The sequence below is a fragment of the Eufriesea mexicana genome, unplaced genomic scaffold, assembly GCF_001483705.2.
Source record: "Eufriesea mexicana isolate 0111107269 unplaced genomic scaffold, ASM148370v2 scaffold3780, whole genome shotgun sequence".
NCBI classification, from domain to species: Eukaryota; Metazoa; Arthropoda; class Insecta; order Hymenoptera; family Apidae; genus Eufriesea; species Eufriesea mexicana.
The window spans coordinates 1,225,742-1,242,624 of record NW_016911795.1 but is presented as its reverse complement, the minus strand read 5'-3'; the positions used below and the strand labels follow the sequence as shown (position 1 = coordinate 1,242,624).

The window sequence follows — 16,883 nt, the reverse complement described above, 5'->3', positions numbered from 1 at the left end:
AGATACTGCTCCGATTTAATATCTCGATAAACGAAAAAAAATGAAATTTTCAGTGACGCATTTCACTAAGCAAATGACTAACCATTACTAGCGGTAAAGAAGCAAAACGAGGAAAAAGTAAATAAAGTAACAACTATTACCAACAACATAAACTTTGATCTTAAGTTTTTACTTAAATCGATATTGAGAAAGAAAAAAGGAAGTGGAAAAAGAGAATGGATATATGCAGGAAACCATGAAATTTGAAAGTATATTTTATGAAAATTTGCTCACATAATATTATATAATAGAGAGACAAACGCGAGTTTTATTTAATATAAAAAACATTTTAATGGATGAACAAATGTCCGTATAAGAAGTTTCCTTTTACGATTAGTATCCTTTTAGGATGCTAATGAAATGGTAGGGAGGGCGATGACGGGAAGGAGACAGGGGGGGGGGGGCGAGAGAGAAAGAGAAATGATATATTCTCTTAATGTTAATTGTTATGTGACAAAAAAACATAACATTGAGCAGTATTATATATGATGATAGTGATAACATTTTTTAGAAAGTACCGTTGTTTATTTTTATTTGTTTAAAGTTGCAAGTTCGATAGAATTGCGTATTACAGGCCAAATCTTTACAGATCTATAATTATATAAATTTAGAAATTAAACAACAAATTTAAAAAAAAATTTAGTTTACATTTTAATTACGTCAGTGCTGTTCAGTTATATGATTTTTTCCTTTTATGTGCTGTCATTAAATATTTAATAATATATATTTTTCATAAATAATATATTATTATTCGATACTTTTATATTATAATAACAGCAGTAAAATAGGAAGGTCTACTGTTTTAACACTTACTCTGATCAGCACTGCAATAGCTACAAGATGTCCCATTTTAATTTCTTAAAGTAAAGATATTGAAAGAAATATAAGTATGAAAAAATATTATGCATAAAAATTGTAAAGTATGAAGAAAGATAAATTATACTAATATTTATTAACCTTATATTGACTTTGAAATATGTAATCAAAATTAAATTCAAGTAATAGATTATATGTTTTATTACATGTTTTTATAACCAACATCAAAGCTTTTTCAAAATACTATCTACTTATTTTCTGTAATAATATATCGCCGGTTTGGTAAACGTGAAAATTGTTATTGTATTTAGTTTAAAATTTGACAAACCTCAATATATTTTTGAAGGTTATTTAAAGAATTTGATTTTCTAGATTGAAACAATAACCTTTGAAGATACATGAGATAGAATTGTTCGCATTTTAAAATTAGCAATAGTATATAGAGAATAGAGAGTATTGGAATAAACCATAAAGAATTTAAACATCTAATAACCTAAGCTTTTTACCAATGGCGTCACACATTACACACATGTCTGTAGGACACGTATGCATTTAATCGATACTTTAGAATTATTATGATGAGAAAGAGTCGACTAAATAATCTTCTCCCGGTCTGTATCGGGTTTTAATGTGACTAATGTTAATTTAATATTGGCGGCGTGTCAATTTTGAAAGTGTTAAGAATAATTTATATAAAAGTTACATATAGGTAAGATTTTGAAAACGCTTCGATGCTAACTGTAAGAAATAATAAAAATATAATAAAAAAGATATAGGATTTGATTTAGAAAGTTAAAGTTAATTTTAGAATATTTCAACGTTAACTAAGGTCAAATACTATTATGATCTTATAATGTTCATGTAAAATATTTTCTCGTATCTTCCATAATCTCCTTAAAATGTTTAGCTACCGAAATTAAAAAGTGTCATCTTGTATATATATGATTTTAAATTAACTAAGTTTCGTAAAATAATTTTTCTTTACCGCACCTATAAACCTCATTATTAGTTATTATTAAACATTATGAATGATACAGCTATGTATTAAACACTATAATAGAGATGTATGTTTTCCAATCACCTTGGGTGGTGAATCAATTTCGTTCAAATTATAATCAGACTTATGTTCCATCCGAAGAATGGGTACGATTTAGCAAATAATCAAGGTCATGTGCAATACGATCTAGCATACCACTCGCTGTAGCTTCGCAATTTGTAATCACGATTTCAGGTGCTTTTTCTTCTCCATCGGGTTGTTTACGTTCCGTAGTGTTAGCAATGTCAGGAATGACATTTACATGTTCCCTACTCTTTAGTTCTGTTGTGGACAACAGTTCGACATCATTTTTCACTGCCAAAGTTACATCTGGCATTCCACTTAAGCGTGATTCAACATCAGCGTTACAAAGAACTTTTGCGGAGCTTTCGGGCGATGGATTGTGCGTAATAAAGATTTGTCCTTGAGACTCCCTATATTTACCAAATTCCCGGAAACTACAGCACTCGTTGACATCATAGGGTTCGTTCACACAATGTGACGGTCGCGAAGAAAACACGCTGTCGAACGTGATGCCGTCTTGGTATTTTCGTGGACTAGTGCTGTAATTTTCCAGGTTTATGTTGTCCGAATGATCGATACGGATCTCTGGAAGGAATCTGCTAGTGACAGGGACGGAAGACTTTGAATATGAGGACGAAGACTCATTCATGAATTCCCGCATGTCTATACTACCCGCTGCAATCCCACGGGCTTCTAAGTACGGTTCTCCAATACGCAAAGACGACGACGGCGGAGCAGTATCATTCTCTACCTCGGCCCCGCTCTTTGAACACACTGTTAAAAAAGTAAATTTATTTTGCTTATTATTATATTAATTGCTTTATTTAGATTATTATATTTATTTTATAACATAGATTTTTAAAGAGACCTTTAATTGGCTCGGATGTTATTTCTTCTTCTGTGTTTTGTTTCCATCGTAATTTTCTTAAAATTAAGTCCATAGTGGTTAATTCACCATTCACAATATAAACCATTATTATAACGAAACCCTAAATTTACGAAAATTATCGTTAGAGATTACATTGTTAAATATTTTAATTATTAATTCATACTTACCAAGGCAAAAGAAATGGTTGCAAATATGTAATGAAAGATTATGGAAGTAGAATTTATATAAAAAATGGATGAAGCTTCCATTGTAATAACACCGCAAATGACTATGGCGGCTCGATGAAGCATTCGTAGTCTAAAAAAGGGATATCAATTTTTCATTTATTTAGTTATTTTTTTATTTCATTTTTAATTCTATTGTTTTATCAACTACACCTAGTTTCTATCGCTTCTTTCTTTATAACGTTCTCCTCGACAAGAACCTGAGTTTTATGTAAAATTCCCAAATATAATAATATAAATATAAGAAACATCATAGTTGCACAAGTAACAAAGATATTGTAAACTCCGCTGCCAAAAATTAACCACCATGATTCGTGTCTCCAACCGGTGCTCTTATGTGTGAGTTCGGTACTCAATACGGCCAAAATAGGTACACCTAATTAAACAACGAAATTAGTAAAAAATCAATTAATCTATAATTGATATTTAATATAATTATTTGAACCAGTAATGACAGCAATAACAGTAGGCTGGAAGTGTTGACTAGATCGAATTTGAGTGAGATCGGCATAAATGATCAAAGCTTCTGATATCGGCGCTGACATTCCAATAAGGAGGAAAGCTTCCAAAGTTATAGCTATGATCGCATAGGAATTCTAAAATGAAGTAATTATTATTACAAAACGCTTTTAGTCAATATATGCTGCAATTACCTCTGGTAAATTATTATGTACGGCGTAAATAAAAACAGCCATTGCCCCGACTAAAGCACCACAACACTGAAGTTTTAGAAAATTCAACCAACTGCGATTTTTCCACCAAAAAATTCCGAGAATCAAAGAGGATAGAAGACATTGCGCTAAACAACTGCCACAACCAAATATCACAATAAATGTAGTTTGTTCCTTTCTTGCAAGTACTACCTAAAATGAAATATTTTTATTCCAATATTTTATAAATTAAAATCAAATACTTATAATACTTTATTTGAACATACTCTCACAGCACGCGCTGTTAAGAAAATCGCAAAAGTTCCGCTGCTGGGACAAAGACAATGGGTTGTGGTGTCGCCTGGTGAAGTGTTAGCAACACAAGTATTCAGATCCCAAGAACCTGTGACTTCCATGAGACCGCAAGACAAGTTCCACGAATTCGATTGATTTTGCATGTGTTTCAGTTGCAAATCTATCCAGATTTTGTTATGTTTGTCTAGACTAAACGATGGAATTACCACCGTGATGATTCGGGAATTGATGTGAAACTCCAGATCTGTACCATCACTATCAACATGAAGCATTTAAGTTGAAAAAGTACAATTCTAAACTATATAGTTTAATGCTAGAATTATTTACTCAAGCTCCTTGACATATGTGGCTGGAAGAAAATGGGACATATTCTTGTAAGCGACTACTATTCCATGTAGAGTATTATTAGACTTTATACCACGTTGTCGTTTTTTCCACAATCGTATTGTTGTCTTATCTTCATACCAGTTTGGATATCTGGAAACGGTGAAGGAAATGAATGACATAATTATATAAACATATTATTCAATAAATAATAATTACATGATATCATCTGTAGGAATTTGAAGAGAATGAGTAATACTATCACCATCATGTTGCTGCAGTTCTTGAATGTCTACCACCATGGAAGAAAGGGCTAAGTGCTTGTAAGGATGAGTAGCCATTTTGGACCAATGTATTAAATTCCGTTGTGTGAGTTGAAGAAGCAATAAAACCTTCTAAAGATTATAAACTTATAAATCCCTACCAATAATCAATTTTTAAAAATTATATCTTAATACCTGTTGACTTAAAATCGAATTTTCATCGTTCAGTATTCGATTAATTATGCGTATCAAAGCCTCTGTAGATGTATGTAAATTAGATGGGTCAACTTGATGCTGATAACGTTCTATTTCTGCTAGGATATTCAGAATACGATCTCCTTCGCCAGGATAGAGAGGCAAGCTTCGTGATCGCAGAATTTCCCAGAAGACAAAGATTGTTTCAGAACCAGTCGTATTTTGATATCCTAATGTCAAACTTTTAAACTTATTATAATGCAAAACTAATGGCTCAAACAAACAGGAGGAGAAATCTGGTGTCTGCCATTCAGAGATGGTAGCATCCTTCATCGAGCATAATCTGGACACTTTCTTGCCTACAAAATACTGAGGACATTCTAATAACGCATCAGACCCAGGAGCAGTATCTGGCCAAATTAAGCCCCAGGACTTCCCCCGCAAGCATATCGGTATCAATGTTCGATTCACGACTTCTACGCGAACGGACAGAGATTTGTCTGCTACATTACAGGTATATATTGCAGATTTCTGAAAACATAATAGAATAAACTTGTTAAAAGCATGATAAAATATCTTAAGGCAACATTTCACTATTGATTAAATACCTGTGCATTTGTAATTTTTAATATACTTCCAGCTGGATATAAATCTTCCCAAACCTCGCTACCAGGTTCTAACTTCAACAGAGCTTTGTTCTTTGTCCAGCCGAATCCTATTCCAATATTGGGCACATTGGGTGTCATGCATGTCAACTGTATATTCGTACCCTGAAAATAAGACTAATCCAGCGAAATATCTAATTAAATCGATTAAATCTTTAGATTTCAGAATTACCTTGTCTATAGTGGCGCTCATTGGCATTATATTTACATCCGGTTCAGCTTTTACGTCTATATAAATACTCTTACACTGCTGTACGCCCCAATCGACTATTTGGCAAGTGTATTGACCCGTATCAAGCAAAGTCGCTTTTTCGATGGTTAATAATGATGTATGCAAATCAGAGCCGTCATTGGGAAGGTGCCTATACCAAATTTTTCTAAGCGATGGAAATTACTTGATTTATAAATTTGTCTAAACGTGAGACGGTTGCCTATAGTCTGGTTACAAGTAGATGACCCCTCAAGGTTTTTACACACTCTTATTATTTCGTTTAATTACTCGATTATTTTATTTCTAGTTTTCAGATTACACACCTTGTTTTTGTTTAGAATAAATAATCAGCTTGAATAGGTCAACAGTACTATAAACTTTAGCAATAATTTTTGGGTTTACCTGGTGGCTTTATTCATATTCACCAACATATTGTCCTTATACCATGTGAAGTTTATACTATAACTACCTTGCGCAATGCAAGTCAAAATGAATTCTCCTCCTAGATGAATTTCGTGTTCATTTCCCTGATTTATCTTGAGACTCTGAAGGAATGTTGGTCAAGGTAAGTGAAATTTACAAAGAATATTCAAATACTTTTAACGATATGTACCTGCAGTTTCAGTGCAGGTTTCTGTTGAAACGTAAAATGAGTTGATTCGAGAGAAATTTCACTAAGCCGTCGACGTTGAACCAATTTGTTAAGAGATTCCCGAATTTTGTCTCCATCTTCAGAGTTTCCAAAAAAGTGAAAAGTGATTTCCGATGTAGGCCTGCATAACGGATATGTAAATTGAAGAAAACCTATTTTATTTATTTGTAACTTGTACATTTTTTACCAATATTAGATTTTATTTTGTCTTTACTCTAACACATATTTATGTAACTCTTTGAAGGTCTTGTTTAAAAGTAACTGATTAACTCTTTATTGTTTAATGTACCTACTCACGTCACGCTCAGGATTTGTAAATCCTCCATGGACGAGATATTAGAATTCCTTAAATATTTTGCAAGCTACAAAGAAGTTATAATGTAATGAAAAATGGAGACCAACTATACTTAGAGGATATTAAGCAAGGAATTACAGGAATAAATAAATAAATACAATCAATTTCATTAATAATGTCCATATATATCAGTATAAAATAATCTTCAATTAGTAACAATGATGTATTTCTGTAAAATTCAACAATTACAAGGTAAAATTATAACAATTATAATTAGCCCATCCTTCCGCAACTTTCAATAATTACATTGCAATACGACTATCCGAATATATGCATGTACAAACGTGTATCTACAAGATCCATGCGAACATTCGTTTAATTCCACATCACTTATTCCCTCGAACAAACTTCGTAATTAGAACCACGCATTGTGATCGAGATTCCTCAGAAATAATTTTCATCTTATCTCTAGAACGTTAATGTTTGTTATTTATGACACTCTGCTTGACTCCGTTCATTTTTACGATTTACGATACACGTATGGAAAATCAATTAAAAAATTTCCCTCCGTATTTGATAAGGCCATCTTCGGAGATTCTTTCTCTGTACCATCGAACCGTCCAACGACTCTTCTTAAAAGTTCGGAACTCGTATGATAGCGTGACTGCGTTCAGCCGAAAAAAATCGTTCTTTATAGATGAATATATTTTAAATTCACTCTGGAGTATCTAAGAAATATGGATTATCATTGCAGATGAGCACGCAGGACAAATCGCCACTTCCAGGGCATAGATGATTCTGTATCTTTTCTCTGGATACTCTTAACACCTTGATTCCTGTTTCACGGCAATATGCCTCTAAAAGGATCATTTGTAGATGACTGCCAGCGTCCATATTGGTGTCGAACGGCACGAGACAGATAGTGCTTTGACGGTTTTCGCATTCCTTAGATGCCAGAGCTCGTAACGTTGGTAACATTCCACATGTTATCGTGCCTTTCGGGCATCTGGACATCTCTTTTTGTTCAATCCATGGCAGAGTTCCACTGAAAATTAATCAAGATCGATGGTTCAAAATTCGTTCAGATTTTTTGTTTCTTTTGTAAATTGATGAAGATTCGATGATATCGAAAAAGCTTGTAACAAGAAAGTAAAAATTAATTTCTCTCATATTACTGTGATATCTATATTTGTAATGTTTATCAAAAGATACGATAGCAGGAATATCGCTTTTCGATATAGTTGCTATGTGGTTGAATTCGTCGTGAGAGTAACGAACAACACAAATTATCTAAAGACACGACGAATTTTAAAAATAAAAATTTATATACCTGTCAGTCATCGTAGCCGATGCGTAGGATCGTAGACTTTGACAACGTGTCATATCTGTGATTATTTCTTTCTGGTTATTTTTCGATTGGCTAACTTCAGTCGCGTTTCTCTTACACACTTCACTAAATGTCGGAATTTCTTGGCTTTTGATAGCCACTTTACAAGTGATGGACACTTTCGTTAATAATCCACTGATTCACTTGATCTCTTCCAGTAGCCTGTTTGTCGACACGCACACGTTGTCTTGATACAATTTCACGTAACAATGAAAAACTTTCACGATAAAATTCTCGCAAAAAGCATGCGTAGCAATAAACTTCTCACTCTGCAGTTCGAACAACGAATGACCTCGGAGCCGGTACCCGTCGCATTTATACGGCTTTTACCCCCTCTACCATGCTACTGTTCTATATATCCAGGGGTATTCCAGATAAGCCGTGTCGAGTCTGTGTGTACAGAGCGGAGCTTTTTATCGGTGAATTGGCTGCAAAAGCTTTTACCAGGAAATGAAATAATGTGAAAAACGAAAGCTTCACGACAATATTGTGTTTTCTTTCTTTACAACTACATAATTGGGTAAACAAACGCAAGACAATTTTATGCTAATCTGCGTGTTAATATTTTGCTTTAGACTACAATTTTAACAAAAAATTTCCGTTACTAGTTTCCATCGAATTGTTATATTATTTTCATAAGTTTTTTAACATATTTGATTTTCTAACCTTCGAACAAAAGATGACACACGCAAAGCATATATGATGCCATGCCTATGATAGTTACGGCCGAACAAAAATTACGACGATGATTCGCAAGAAAGTATTTATGTTGCGTAGGGTAATAATTTAGTTGTAGGCGTAAATACATTCCAGAAGGGGGCACACTAAAATAGTGTCCAGGTTAGGAACTTCGTTTGTCAAAACCGTGCTCTTAAAGAGACGAGGATAGGAGCAGATCTTAACTAGAAAGTAAGATGGCGTACTCTCATACATAGTTGTGAAGCTCCATCTATATACTATTTACCCAGTGCCAAAAAATCAAACATTTGTTATCGCACATGAATACCGAACGTGATAGGTGTCATGGAAAATTTATTCAGATATTTTTCTCAATTGGGTTCCAAATAGGGTTGATAGCACGGGTTCGTATTAAATATACATGATGCAAACAGTTGAATCTTGTATGTCTGATTTCATCAGCTCTGCAATTGTACAGGTTTGCTGATAATCCATGTGGAAATCTACCTGAGAATCACGGTGAACCGAGGGGAATTACGAAAAGTCGATACTTCGCATCTGTTTGGTCTGTCTCGTTCTATCTGTCTCTCTTACTCCTATATCCTTCCTTTGTTCTGCATACCTATACGTATTGCTCATATTATATTCTGTAAATATACAGATATTCTGTATTTATACAGATATATTCTGTAAAAGGATTAGACACGTGCTAAAATTAAGTTGATCACACGTAACAATTCTAATTTCAGCAAACTGGAAAGTTGATACGTTATATAATTGACGCGGGCTGTAACGTTTTACGTTCATTATAGTACAAAATGATTTCGGGATTTCCAATGGACTCGATAGGTTTACGTTCTCCGAGTTCAAGAAATATTTCAGATTTTTACTAATTAGATTACTTTTTTTTATCTTTACAGAAAGAACGTACAATACTCGATCCAGCTATCTCGGAAACACGCATGAGCAAGCAACCATCGGGAATTCCAAACTTCTTGGACAAGAAACGGGGGCTTAGTCTCGAAGTCGTTTAAGGAAAAAATTCGATCCTTACTACGAAGTAGTACTTCGAAAACACCGTAGACTGGATCAATTTTGAAATGTCGTATATTACATAAGGAAAATGGCAATTACTCGATTTGGTATGTTCTAATGCGTGACACACCACAATTGGTTTACTTACAAAGCGATTAGTGTATTACTGTAACCTTGGAATATCAATCACTGAATTTTCCAATTTTTCCTTTTTCATATTTCCTATTTTTTAATATATTCGTATACCGTCTTACATATCTTAAACTTGTAATTTTTAACAATGTCGCTTCGTTTATCAATTGGGATTGAACAAATTAGGTTGTTCCCTGAAAGAGTTTAGAAGTTTCTCTACTTAAACGGTTTTACGTTTTAAAACGTGGAGCAATTAATTTCGTAATTGTTGCAATCAGAAATTCACTGGCGTCGAGTTCTTTAATATACAAGGATCGATAAGTAATCTTATCGTCTGTGCGGAAAAAGAAGGGAATCAGTATTTCTCGTTACGACTGTAAGATCGTGACTTGCGATATCGTTCCGAGAAGGTAATGTCTTATCATTTCTCAAGATTCTCCGGAGTATTTTTATAATGTAACAGTAAATAATACCACATACATATTTAGAATTTCCTGGAGTAAGATTTTCTCTAATTAGAAACTGTTTGTCTGTTTAGGTTGTTGGATGATTAAGAAAACAATTTCTTTTAACGACACTTTTAAAAGAAGAATTTTCAAGAATCTAATGAATAGCAATATCGAGGAGAGCAAAGATAAAATTGATGAACATAAATCAGAGATATCTTCTGCTATTTTGAAGTATACTGAAGTTATCAGAAATCATATGACACCAGAAATTCGGTTACTTCTTTTAACTTCCAATTGTGAGTTATATCATACTCCATTTGAACAAATTTTGAGGTTAAAAGAGGTAGAGAGGAAAGTTTTCTTGGAACCTTTTTGGTCCATTTATTGGCCAGGTGGACAAGCACTTACTAGATTTGTATTGGACGAAGGACGAGAATTTGTTTCGTCTTCAAGGAAGGTTTTGGATCTCGGTTGTGGATGTGGTGCCACTGCTATCGCCGCAAAACTTGTTGGCGCTAGAAGGGTTATTGCCAACGATATCGATAAAAGTTCGTATGATCATAAATGTAGTTGTCATATATCTAATAGATAAACTTTAAAACCAACCCTGAATAAAAGATTAAGCAAGTCGTTTCAGTTTATTTAAAAAACATATAATTAATAAGAGAAACACTTTAACTCCGATTCGAAATGAAGGATACGAATGCGAATATTTCATACTTTATATCAAATGTGAATGAATTTGCATAAGAATAAATTGCGAATTAAAAAACATCATCAAGGACGTAAAAATCTTCGAAAGTTGCCTTGTACAAAGAAAGACTTTTGGTATCTAAAAAGAAGAAAAGGAGGAAAAACGGCTGATTTATTCACGTGTCTTGGAAAGATAAATGCATAGTTCACTTTATATCTCACACGTTTCCTCATTCGTAAGCGATCTCATTAAAATATAATTATTATTAGAAACAGGTATTCATAAATAATCTGTTCATATCTACTGTTAAAAATAAAATATAATCGTGAGAATTGTGGAAATTCTTCGGGATATTTGCACCAGGGAAGGGAAATTATTATACGGGGAAGAACCGAGTGCATTGCGCTCGAAACTGATAGCCGAGAACGAGGCAGTGGAAATACCACAGAAAGTAAAAAGGAAAAAACGAAGCTGGTAGGATTGACGTCATTCGTGCACCTGCTTAGGTAGCCAGAAATCCTCACAGGAATCTTTGGATTCAATCACTAGATTTCTAAATAATTGATACGTACTTGTGACGCATTACATTGTTAATAATAGGCACGTACTATACATAGTTTATACTATGAACAGACAATTTCGCGAGACATAAGTTGGAGAGAAAGCATCTAAACCTGATAGATAAGATTTAAGAAGGAAAAATATAATTTGCATGGAAAATAGCATATCAACAGCACAGAAGAAAAATATAAAAATATGAAGTATTGATAGAAATGATATTAGGAAAATCTTTTTTAACAGTTGGAAATCTCAAAATCGTCTTAATGTCATTTTTGTGCTATATATAGAAATTTTACTCTTTGTTTTTGCAATAAAACTAAAAAAAAAAAAAATTAAAATTTTAACCAAATAATCAGACAATCGTAAGAAATGATTCTCACATATCGTTCTCCGAAAATGCAAATCGATAATAACGTAACAAGTATTTGCGTTATTGTATATGGATACCTAAAAATCTCTTATCGAAGTTTTCTATCAATGAAATTCTCATGAAAAATATTTATTTTGTTTTTGAAACATTAAATGCGTGTTTCTAAGAAAATTAGCCAAAGCAGTGCACTTCTTGCAAAAAATATAAACAACTTTAGTGTTCAATCATCTATAGACATCTAAATCTGAACAGCATCTTATTAAATGCTGGTAATCTCTATTTCCATTGCATAAAAGTATGGAAAATTAGTAACTGTGCTATGACTAGGTTCGAAGAAAGTACGAAATGTGGGTCAGGCAGTACGGTATTCCCCACTTCACAGATACACGCGTGCGAAGAGTTTGGCTCTAGACATGCGTCAGTGAAAGGCCGTCCATTTTTGGATTCTACATCCGCTGCATTCTAAATCGTCTCCTCATGCGCCAATCGAATACTGCTGACTCAACAGAGTACGCTATAATGTATACAGATTACAAAGTCATGCTAACGAATCGTATAAAATCATACTTCTACCTAAATGAAGGAAGGGATTAGAGATTGAAGTTTGAAATTTGAGAGGAATTTTAAAGAGAAATATTCGAGATTGTTGAAATCTTTAAAAAATGTTCATTTATGTTCTTATGTTCTGAGAAAGTAATAGCAATGGCGGAGCATCGTGTAGTTATATTTCCTGGAGTAATCCTCAGAAGTCAGTTTCTCAATGATACTTCAGACATTTGTTACACAATCGATCTTTTGCGGATACTTTAGATATCTGTTATGTTATGATATCGATGCGATAGCGTCTTCTATCTTATCCATGCCTCTCAGACACGCTCAGATATATTATATTTTCGCCTTTATTAGTAATTATATCGGCACGATTAATATAAATGATTTCAGCGAAATTAAATGTCGTTAAATCAGTGAATTCTTCGCATAAAAACAATGATAGAATAGGCTAATGGAAAGTAACGCACAAGCACTATTATATAACAGCGTTCGATTGATGATTACATATATCTGAGATTGTATATATAGGGTTACCTCTTTCAATAGGGTATAGAATAAAAACTGTTTATAAAGCTTCTGTAATTATTTTCAATGACAATTATATTTATATAAACATTGCTTAATTTTAGTTGCCTGCACTGCCGTTTCCATGAACTCTGCACTGAATTACGTAAACGTTGAAGTGTCTCATCAAAACCTACTACACGAACTACCTGAGAAGTCAAACGATGTGATTTTCATTGGAGATATGTTGTATGACGAAGAAATTGCTGGCACTTTAATCCCATGGCTCGAAAAAGCGCGCCAAAATGGAACAACAATTTATTTGGGAGATCCGGGAAGACACGGTTTGACGAAAGATTTGAAAAAACGTCTTAAGATTGTAAGAGAATATTCGTTGCCAGAAAATGTTCGTAAAGAAAATTACGGTTACGACAAATGTAACGTTTGGGAGTTTTGCGGATAATATAAATGGTTACAATGTGCAAAGTTTTGATGAAACGCCTTGATTTGATGAAACACGTGTATACCTATCTTTTAAGTCTCTGTAACTGTGTGTAAACATATTTATATAGTAATATCACAATAATTACAAACAAAATGTATACGATCATAAATACTGGTTCGATTTTTGATACATATCAAGAAGATTACAGAAGAATGCGACAACGCGATCATCGTGAACACTGTTACATGACTCACGAACGTGTAATATCTTACACATATTGCATTTAGTTTACGCTATTCGTGAAAAGACTATCCATGAGGAGATATAGTATAACATATCAGTTGTATTCTATGATGCACAAGTACTAAGCAGGATATCTTTGATTCGAGTATGTTACAGATTTTATAATAATTTTGTACTAGTTTCCAAACATTCTTTGCTCACCTGTTTACCGATGTAGGTCTCCAAACTACCATGTTGCGTGATCAGTCCAGTCCTTAGAGATGTCACATTCGATAGTTTGATTCTGCATTCGTACCTTGATCGATCTGCAAGAATTTCCATAGGTTACCTGATTTTCTAAGAATATCTAATCTCTGAAAAATTCCAATGAGTCATACAAGAGGAAATTCTTACTATTATAGATTTTTGTGCCGTTCTTGCATGCGCATGGTTGTTGGTCCTCCTCGTAAGGGCACTGTATTATGCAATTCTCGATTCCGCATTCTGCGAACAAACATTGACCTCGTAAGCAATCGTGTTTGCACTCGCGAATGACTCATGTGCCTTGGTTCGGGACGAACCATGAATCATCATAATACTATCTGTATATGTGAGCGGTACAATACAGCAGATATCTTAGGTTTTATGTAACATAATTACGCCATGCACGTTAATATTCCCAATTTTCCTCTATCATCATACATCGTGCATATTAAGTTTTACATATTTATGATAATTCCAAATCCAAAACGATTTAATATTTATAGCAATTCCAAATAATTCCTACCACCATCCACGCTATCCAGAAGATGAACCTCACAGTTCCGACCGACATAGTCATCGGTGCATTCACAGGACATTGCTTTAGCTCCAATTTGCCTGGAACAGTTTATAACGACTGTTTCATTTGTTCCTTGAGAATTATATATAGGAAATGGAAACATTTCTTTCATAAAAGATGGCATAGGTTCGTCCTTTCGATTTTAAAATGAAATTGATTTAACTACATTTACGCCGACCAACTTTCTATTTGATATAGCTTCTATGAATAAAGTTAAACGTGATTTCACGATGCCAGTAATAAGAGAACCATAATTTGTTACGTTGTAGCATGCTAAAGTCTTTAACAATAATAATTAGAATTTTTATGGATATTCTTAAACAAGTAAATTTAATCATTTTCCTCTAGAGTAGCCAAGACAATAAATGGCATTCACCAGTTAAGGTATTCTTTTTACATTGAATTACCTTTAATTCTCGCTTTCAAAAGTTCTTATATTGAATTATTCTTTGTAGTAATGTGTTTCTAGAAAAGAAATGAATTTTGATATGAATAAAACTCGTACTTGCAAGTGCCATCGTTTTGACAAATAGGATTCTTCCTGTCATCGTAGCAAAGGGGTCCTTCGTTACAATTCTTCCCACTGAAATTCTTGAAGCAATCGCACCAGAAGCTCCTGCGAACAAACAACGATGAACTATTCGTGCATAAAAATTCGCAAGCAGAAAGATCGAAAAATTCATTAGTGATTCCTGATACGACATCGTCAGAAACCACTCCTTGTGTTTACCTTTTGTGATTGAATTTTTTTTCGAAGAAAGATAAGCTTCCAACAAATATAAACCATGCAAGAAAACAACGAAATGAACATTTTCTTCTTCCTCGAAAGAAGAAATTTTTTACAAGTTTTTAACAATTTTCTCGTCGATTAATAACTCTAGAAGGTATAAACGTATCTTCAGCGGGAGTATAGTTCATTTCAAATGTAAAAATGGCCCAACTAAGTTTCTACATATAGAGATAAAGACTATACATCAATACATTAAATTACTAGTCAAATTTTAAATAAAATACTAGGAAGTACTATTTTCAAAGAAGGTAACTTTTACATGGAAACTCACTAGAGGACGCTCTTTAAAACGACTCCAAATTTTTCACCATAATAAAATATCAAATAAAAATATTAATTTTCATTACGTAAAAGTATTAAATAAAAAATTAACAGTCGCTAAAGCGTTCTAGCGAATGAAATTAGAATTAAGGTTAAAGACAGAGGCTAGAATTACGAAACTCACGTATAGTCTGCAGACACAAGACAGTTGCCAGTGTAAGAGCAATCCTGGACGGAACAGGAATCGGAATTCGACACGTCCTCGGTCACCTGATACGTGATATTGAACCCGTACACATCCAACAAATTGTTCAGAACACGTACGTGATTGCCCTCTAGCCGATCGAGCTCGAACTCTATCACTAAAAATGGTCTGAACGTTTTAAACAATTTATATTTAAACAAATTCCCTTCGGTGATTTCTTTTACTAGCATGGCGCCAAAATTCATACTCTCCGATTCATAGTACGCATATTCAGTAAAACTGAGACCCTTATACACGTAAACTTGCGTCAAGTAGACAACAATGGAGCTGTTAATTGCTGGAAAATCGGAGACATCGATCACCCAGCGACACTTGATAGGCACCGGGAAAGATCGTGGGAAATTCGGGGTTTGGATAACCCCTCTTGGCACCGTTAAGTGATCCCCGCACGACACCTCGGTCGCCGAAGAAACTTCAATCAGGGTCAAGTGAAGTAAGAAGCTGATCACCATAAACCTCATTTTCGATGAATATATCTGAATAGAAAATTTTGTAAGATTTTTATTTTTTTCATGATAAATATAACAATTTTTCAACAATTTTTTATCGGAATTCTTTGTCTGGCTTTTAGTGAAGTGTCATATTTTTTAAAGAAATTTATTAAGAAAAGTAGAAGTAGACAGGTATTTTTAATGCTCCTGTTACAAAGAATAACTCTTAAAACTCATGTACGTATTTGTCTCTAGAGAATATAAAGGAAAAATCAGGAAAATAACCCAGAAAGATTGAAGTTCACGTAGAAGCAAGGCTCGTCATTAATTACTCATTAAATGCATGCAACAGGAAAAATAAGTATCCTTGATATACATACTACAAACAAAAGAACCGCTTATCAAATGAATAACGTTTTTCTACTTACTAGGAAACAGAAGAATCCTGGTCTCCTCACCAGTATTCCAAATGCACTCGTTCTTCGTTCGATTCTACCATTACACAATCACATTTCATTTTCATACAACACTCAAAAATTTGTCTCACTTTCGAATCAAACATGCATTGTTTGCTAATACCCATAAATTTGAAGAGACACACAGACATGATATGCGTATGAATAATTCACCACACAAAACAATCTGCGGAGATAAGAGGAATTTGTATC

General features: G+C 33.6%; 3 protein-coding genes across 6 annotated transcripts; 1 reads left to right on the top strand and 2 right to left on the bottom strand.

The window, feature by feature from the left end:
* Positions 1-1,821: 1,821 nt before the first annotated feature.
* Positions 1,822-16,718, bottom strand: LOC108551292 (uncharacterized; the record flags this gene model as incomplete). The annotated part of the gene is made up of 21 exons (XM_017905396.1): positions 1,822-2,689; positions 2,784-2,904; positions 2,972-3,101; positions 3,182-3,404; positions 3,474-3,624; positions 3,682-3,891; positions 3,966-4,248; positions 4,321-4,470; positions 4,537-4,712; positions 4,776-5,306; positions 5,384-5,545; positions 5,613-5,817; positions 6,054-6,196; positions 6,265-6,424; positions 6,601-6,665; positions 13,850-13,953; positions 14,042-14,131; positions 14,415-14,506; positions 14,974-15,084; positions 15,704-16,260; positions 16,644-16,718. Coding segments are annotated over 21 exons (4,452 nt in total), but the record flags the coding sequence as incomplete, so codon positions are not given.
* On the bottom strand, positions 6,800-8,604 carry LOC108551291 (uncharacterized). The gene is made up of 2 exons (XM_017905395.1): positions 7,929-8,604; positions 6,800-7,643 (listed from the first exon to the last, which is right to left on the bottom strand). The coding sequence occupies exons 1-2, from the start codon at positions 7,979-7,981 to the stop codon at positions 7,313-7,315; spliced, it is 384 nt and encodes a 127-aa protein (XP_017760884.1). The 5' UTR covers positions 7,982-8,604; the 3' UTR covers positions 6,800-7,312.
* Positions 9,724-13,473, top strand: LOC108551290 (electron transfer flavoprotein beta subunit lysine methyltransferase). Of its 4 annotated transcripts, none has more exons than XM_017905392.1 (4): positions 9,724-9,805; positions 10,109-10,240; positions 10,369-10,827; positions 13,086-13,473. In XM_017905392.1, exons 3-4 carry the CDS (start codon positions 10,377-10,379, stop codon positions 13,421-13,423), a joined length of 789 nt encoding a protein of 262 aa, XP_017760881.1. In that variant the 5' UTR covers positions 9,724-9,805; positions 10,109-10,240; positions 10,369-10,376; the 3' UTR covers positions 13,424-13,473. The 4 variants fall into 4 exon arrangements, with proteins under 4 accessions (XP_017760881.1, XP_017760883.1, XP_017760880.1 ...); XM_017905394.1 differs by lacking the exon at positions 10,109-10,240 and having other exon boundaries at positions 9,748-9,805; positions 10,369-10,575; positions 10,672-10,827; XM_017905391.1 differs by lacking the exon at positions 10,109-10,240 and having other exon boundaries at positions 9,748-9,805.
* Positions 16,719-16,883: the final 165 nt, after the last annotated feature.

Coding starts and splice junctions, on each gene's coding strand:
- LOC108551291 (XM_017905395.1), bottom strand. CDS start 7,981: ATGACACGTTGTCAAAGTCTACGATCCTACGCATCGGCTACGATGACT. Junction 7,644..7,928: donor TCGGCTACGATGACTGACAG/GTATATAAATTT, acceptor ATTAATTTTCAG/TGGAACTCTGCCATGGATTG.
- LOC108551290 (XM_017905391.1), top strand. Junction 10,828..13,085: donor TGCCAACGATATCGATAAAA/GTTCGTATGATC, acceptor GCTTAATTTTAG/TTGCCTGCACTGCCGTTTCC.